Source organism: Aythya fuligula, chromosome 19, assembly GCF_009819795.1.
Source record: "Aythya fuligula isolate bAytFul2 chromosome 19, bAytFul2.pri, whole genome shotgun sequence".
In the NCBI taxonomy this organism is placed as follows: domain Eukaryota; kingdom Metazoa; phylum Chordata; class Aves; order Anseriformes; family Anatidae; genus Aythya; species Aythya fuligula.
The window spans coordinates 1,032,925-1,038,924 of record NC_045577.1 but is presented as its reverse complement, the minus strand read 5'-3'; the positions used below and the strand labels follow the sequence as shown (position 1 = coordinate 1,038,924).

At 48.4% G+C, this 6,000-nt stretch overlaps 1 protein-coding gene across 2 annotated transcripts in view; it reads right to left on the bottom strand.

Moving 5' to 3' along the window:
* Positions 1-4,041: 4,041 nt before the first annotated feature.
* Positions 4,042-6,000, bottom strand: part of MAPKAP1 (MAPK associated protein 1) — a 101,340-nt gene continuing 99,381 nt past the window's right edge. For both annotated transcript variants that reach the window (XM_032200021.1, XM_032200022.1), the window contains one exon: positions 4,042-4,650. In XM_032200021.1, coding sequence (XP_032055912.1) covers positions 4,525-4,650 — 126 coding nt within the window. In that variant the 3' untranslated portion in view covers positions 4,042-4,524. The remainder of the gene's footprint in view (positions 4,651-6,000) is intronic.

The window sequence follows — 6,000 nt, the reverse complement described above, 5'->3', positions numbered from 1 at the left end:
AACTTGCCTTAGCCTGTGATCCTGAAAAGCTTAAATTAATGACAGCCTTGCAGTTGCTCATTAATAATTGCATCATTACTGTATGCGATTGCATTCTCCTGACAATAATGGTGTTTGCTGGTGTATTTCTAATTATCTGGTGTTTCGGCTCCCTAATAGAACCCCGGCGTGCCTCGGTGTGAAAGCCGCCCCGGTGGGAGCACGGCCCAGCCGGCAGCCTGCTTGGACCACGCAGGGCAGTGGTGCTGTGCCAGCTGGGAGCAGAGAGCGGCTGCTCCCAGGCCACGCCAGCCACTTCCCTCCTTGCACAGAGGATGCGAGGGCACGGAGGGGTCTCGGCCTGCAGCCCCGCTCCTCGCAATCAGCAGGGCTCCTCGGAAACCTTCCTCGGGCACTGGGCAGCGATGGCAGTGCCAGGTGCCGGCCGCGCGGGTGCAGCCGCTTGCAATGGGTCGGGGCCCCGCCGGCTCAGTGCCCGCTGTGGCACGGCGCGCTGACCCCCTGTGCTCCCCACCTGGGGAGGGTGTTCATTTGTAGTTAAAAATCTATTGTGACTTGTCAGAAAAATGAATAAATGAGCACATTATTTTTTCATTTTGGAGCTCAGCATCTGTTTGTCTAATCAAGAAAGAGAACTGGGAAAGTCAACCAGGGCTGACGCACACATTTTATTTAACTTTTCCTCTGTCAAAGGAGTTTAAATGTGTAATGAACAGGCCATGGTGATTTGAAATATAATCCCATTACTCTGATGAGATTACCAAGGCTGTGATAGTTCACAAATCATGCTTAGGGTTTTTAGAGTGAACAACACCCTGTTGAGATTTTTTCCTTCTTCTTTTTTTTTTTTTTTGTTTTTGCATTTAAGAAGAGGTGTGTGGGGAGAGTGAAATGTGACCATGCTTAACCCTTCGTAGAGTGCGGCCCTGCTGTGCCCTGGCTGCTGGCGGTGGCTATGAGCAATGCTGCGGGGCCGGCACCGAGCGGGGCGCGGGGCAGTGCTGCCACCACGCAGCCCCTGCAGCCATCGCAGCCGCACGTCTCCATCCCCGTCCCAGCATCGCACCCGGGCGGCCGCTCCGGGATGTGATTTAAGGGGCGTTAATTTTAGCAGCAGCGGCAGCACCCAATGCCACACGCTGCCACAGCAGCACATTGCTGTGAAATTCATGCGCCCAGTACAAACACGTCTCCATAAAGAACCCCCCCATTAAACTAAGGGCTGTGCCCAGGACTGCTCAGTGCCTTCTGCCCTGCCCCTGGCGTGGGGTGGGAGCCGCCACGCTCCTGTCAGCGCCCCAATCCCAGCACTGCTGCTGCAGAGCCCTCGGGTGCTCTGGTGCTGCCACCAGCGCCAGGATGTGGGGAATCTGCTCGGTTTGCTCCTGGAGTCACAGCAAACCAGGGCAGTGCCCTTGGAGAGCTCAGGCCGGGTCTGCGGCCTCGGCTGGGACACCAGCACGTGCCTGGGTCAGAGGTGCTGCCGTGCCCTTCTCTGGGGCAGCCTCTGCAGGCAGGCCGGGAGGCACGAGGGGCTCGAGGCCCCGTGTCCAGCTCACAGCATTGGCTGTGGCTGCAGGGGGCTGGGGGTGGCCGTTCCTTTGGGACGCACTTCAGCACTTCCACCCCGAAGGCCATGGGTTGCTGCCTGTGGCACCACGCTGACCACGCATCAGCGGCCGCGCTGCGCTCCTCTGGCTGGCCGGTGGTGGGCTGGGTGAGCCCTGGGAGCCCGTGCCGGATTTGGGACACTTTTGTGCAAAGCCAGGCAGGACGGGCAGTGGTGGCTGGGTCGCAGCAGGGGCTGTGAGCACCCAGGCTGCAGTCAGCACCCACGTCCCAGGGCTCCTGGCGCTGCAGGAGGAGAGCAGCCCCTGCTGTCAGCTCACTCTGTGTACTCCCCAAGTCACTGGGCTTTGGTGGTGATTTTTGCAGAATATATTTCAACACACAAGGTAAAATCAATGATAAAGCTTCAGGTGCACAAGCAAGGAAGGTCCCTGCCTGTTGAAGCAGAATAAGAGAAAATTCAGAAAAACTCAGAGGCTTCCAATGCAGACTGATGCACTTCAGGGAGAAGGCATCCTTGTTACGTGAGACGGCAGCCACCCTCTCCTGCTGAAGCCTAGTAACAAGGCATGGAAGGAACAGCTTGCTTTGCTGACCCAGTTGAATGCCCATCTGAATCAATTAAATCTACAACTACCGGGGAAAGACCAGCCCGTGATGGATTTTTGTTCAGCTGTGCACAGATTGCAACCATGAGCTCTGGTTTAACTCTTCCAGCAAACACAAAACACTAGAAACATTTTCTCCACGCTGCGTATTTAAGCAGATCTGGGTTTTGGAAGTAAAATTGTTTCTTATCTGCAAACGAACATTTTGAAGTGACCTCGTTCCCCGGCTCCCCAGCTCGCCCGTTCCCCACCAAGCCCCCGGGCACACGGGAGGGCAGCGTCCCTTCCTTCCTGCCTCCCTGCCCTGCTCGGCTGTGCTGCGAGCGTCCCAGCTCCCCCGCAGGCTGTGTTAAAAATCAAGCAGGTGGAAGGGGCTTAAGAGGCTGTAAATACACGTGCAACGCAGCACCAATCCAGGCAAGTGACCACGCAGCCACAAACGCTACCACAGTTTAGATGGAGTTTTCTTTTTTTTTTTTTTCTTTTTTTTCTTTTTTTATTATGTCAATCTTAAGGCTTTCCTGAAAGAAAAATACTGCACATATTGAATATCTACTTAGAATAAATAAACCTAAGTGGGTGGCAACAGCATTATGGCCATGAAAACAAGTAGGAGACTTGCGTAACTTTTGATACCAAAGTAGGCAATTTTTTTAGTTCGGTTAAAAGAATTGAAACTAGGTGGCAAAAGAACATTCACATAACAACTTTAATGTTAAATAGTTCACAAAGCTGATTAAAGGAGTCAGGTACATTGCATCATTTGAAGGGGCTTTCCCCATTGCATCTGTGCTGCATTTGTGCATATAAAATATTTAAAAATTTAATATCGTACTATAAAATATTGTCTCTCTTGTTTATCCTTTGCAGAGAAAGAGTCACGGAAGACTGCACCCAGAGACCCGTGTGGTGCAGGCAGGGCCCCCCCGGATGCTCCAGCTCCGGCTCCAGGCGGGCGGCACTCGCGTGCTTCCAAAGCTAAACCTTTTAGAACTGAGAAGGTCAATGCGACAGACAACTGACACACACCTCTCTGCCTTAGTGCTTACTCCTAAGCTACGTGTTAAGGCTCAGAAAGTTTTCTTTGTACAAAAGCAAGGTAGGAAAGTGTCCGAGGTGGCATTGCAGCGGGCAAGCAGACGGCCAGGAGGGCGCTCACCCTGCCCCAAGCAGCCGGCGTGCCGCAGCCTGCAAGCGTCAGCTGGGCTCTGAATGGCCTCAGAACGGGAGGCATTTTCTTGATACAAAACCCACTGCAGCAGTGCAGAGAGCTCCAGCTTCAGTGGCTTTGAGAGATTTATGAAAGACACCTCTGGTGAACTGAACCAAAAATGCAGGTCTGGTTCCCCATAATCCCATTCACGTGTTCCCTGATGTGTTAGACAGACAAGGCCAGAATAGTTACAAATCCCAGTACAAAGTAGGTCTTTGTTTGTATTTTTAAAGAATAATTCTGAGGAAAGGTGGAGGCACTTCCCAGTGCCCTGGTGCCAGCTGTCTCGCTGAGAGCAGACCCGTGGGTCCGTGGCCCTACGGCGCCGACCCCGCCGCTCCCAGGAGCAGGGCGATGCTCTCCTTGTAGCTGCAGAGACGCTGCCTTGGTTTTCAAAACATCCTGCTGACTACAGCAAATAATGTTCCATACAACGTATGCAAAGCTGAAAAGCACAGTTAAAGAAAAATATTTTTGAAAAAAACGAAGCAAAAGAGACCTGACTGTCTCAACATTTCTTCACAGATCAGATCCCCTGCAATGGCTGCTGTTCCCTGGCTCACGGTTGCCTCCTGCACTTCAGCAACAGAAGTGTAACCATCTGGGACTGCAGCCTCCCCCCAAAAGAACTGTGCATCATATGGACCTTGAAAAAGATTACATCTGTTTATTAATAGTAAAAATGGATACATTTGTCCTACATTTTGTTTTTAGAAATTTGATCATGTCACAAGCAATACCTGTGTGTACGTGGGTGTATTACAGATGTATATAATTTATTTTAACCAGGCTGTGAAATAATATGTAATCACATCTCTTCTTGTGATTGTACATAATACAGTAATTAAATGATGCCAGTCTACGTCATTCTCTTATTTCTAATCAAAGGAACCTGAAGCGTAACAGTCTTCTTTCCGGCTGATATGGCTCTTTATTTTTGTCACAGGGGAGACTTCCCATCACCAAAGAGGGATAATCTTCCAACCGTGAGAGATGGGATAATTCAGATTTCTTTCCTGGCTGCTCCTGCCTGTTGGCAGCCGGAGCACCGCAGTCCTGGCTCCCACCTTCCCGGGCTGCATGGAGCGTCTCCTCCTCCGAATTCGGCAGACAGGCGTTCCTCAAGGCCGGGTGTTACTGCTGTCCTGATTTCTTCTCCTTCTGGAAGCTAAAGCTTGTTCTCCTGCTCAGTTTTCTTTGTTTCTGAGCAAAATAATCTGCTCTGGCTGTACTTGCTCGTGACTCTAGAATATAGTTAACCTGCAAGACACGAAGTGATATTTCATTTCCTTGCTGTTTCAGTGGAGCAGCCCAGGGAGGGCACAGACCCTCATACCCCTAAACAAGGCGTTAGTAAAAATGGCAAAAATACAGCAGAAACAGCTCAGAGCTTCAGGAGAAGCCCCCTGCTGCATGGGGCTGCGTCCTGGCTCTTCCTCCTGGGCTCCTTGGGTGGGCGCAGCGTGGCCGTGCCCGGGCTGGGGGCTGGGTGCTGAGCATCCCTCTCTGCTCACCCAACCCTCCTTACCCAGCCTCCAGATGAACGCAGGAAGTCATGAAGACCCACAATGCTGGTCTAATATAGTAATGGGCTTCAATAAAAGATTTTATCAGCTTTAATAAAAATAATACTTTCATTATGATGTTTGCATACTCAGCTAATCTCATAGTTTCCCTGTATTTTGGCACATTTTACTTGATGAAAGCATTTTTAAATGATATTTAACAAGCCTGCTATTCCCTAAATTTATTATCTCCAGTGCTTTGTGATAATCACATAGATAATTTTAATGGAAGGTTAATGCAAGAATCAAAAAGATAAAAATGCCCTTTGGTCTGCCATTAGCTGGTTAATATGCTGTGGCTTAAAACTTGCACAATTTTATGCACTGTAGAGTGTTTCACTTTCATTGCATATTACAGCTTAAGGCATAAAAATATAGGGAATTTTCATGGTCAATAAAGTCTCAGTCTTTCTCACTTGATCATGTAAAAAGCCTAATTTGAAAAGTCTGATTTCTCTGCATCTCTTAATGCTGATGGAATTGAAAATAAACTGGTAACTTATGCACGAAACCAGAAAATATTCTGTATAAACAATTTGTGAGTTAAGAAAAAAGTACTGTTCAATAATATTTCTCTCTTGAATATTCATGCTATTCATAGCAAAACTTTTTTAGACTTCTTATATGAACAGTCTCAGATCTGTCATGTGTTCTGAAGACTGCAACGGTTTATTTAGGGTTAAGTAGGAACAAAAGAATTTGTCCTAACAATCCATGAAGAAGTAAAAGCAAATGAACACTCACCTGTGTTATTAATAAAAAATGTTTTACCATATGTCAGTTATTTAGTGGTCCTCTGAACTTCACACAGAAGATAAAAGCAAACATAACGGACAGATTGCAAAAATTACTATTTTAAAAATTTTGAATTGCTAAAAAATCCTAGATTGCAGAAAATTAAATTTAATCTTCCAATATTGTTACGAAAAATTGTTTCAGAAAGTAAATCAGTATGTCTCTGCACTGAGCTGCAAGGAAAGCAAACAACTCTGATAAAGGATCGGGGCGGGAGGAATAACCCGTCTGCCCCGAACAACGTGCCCTC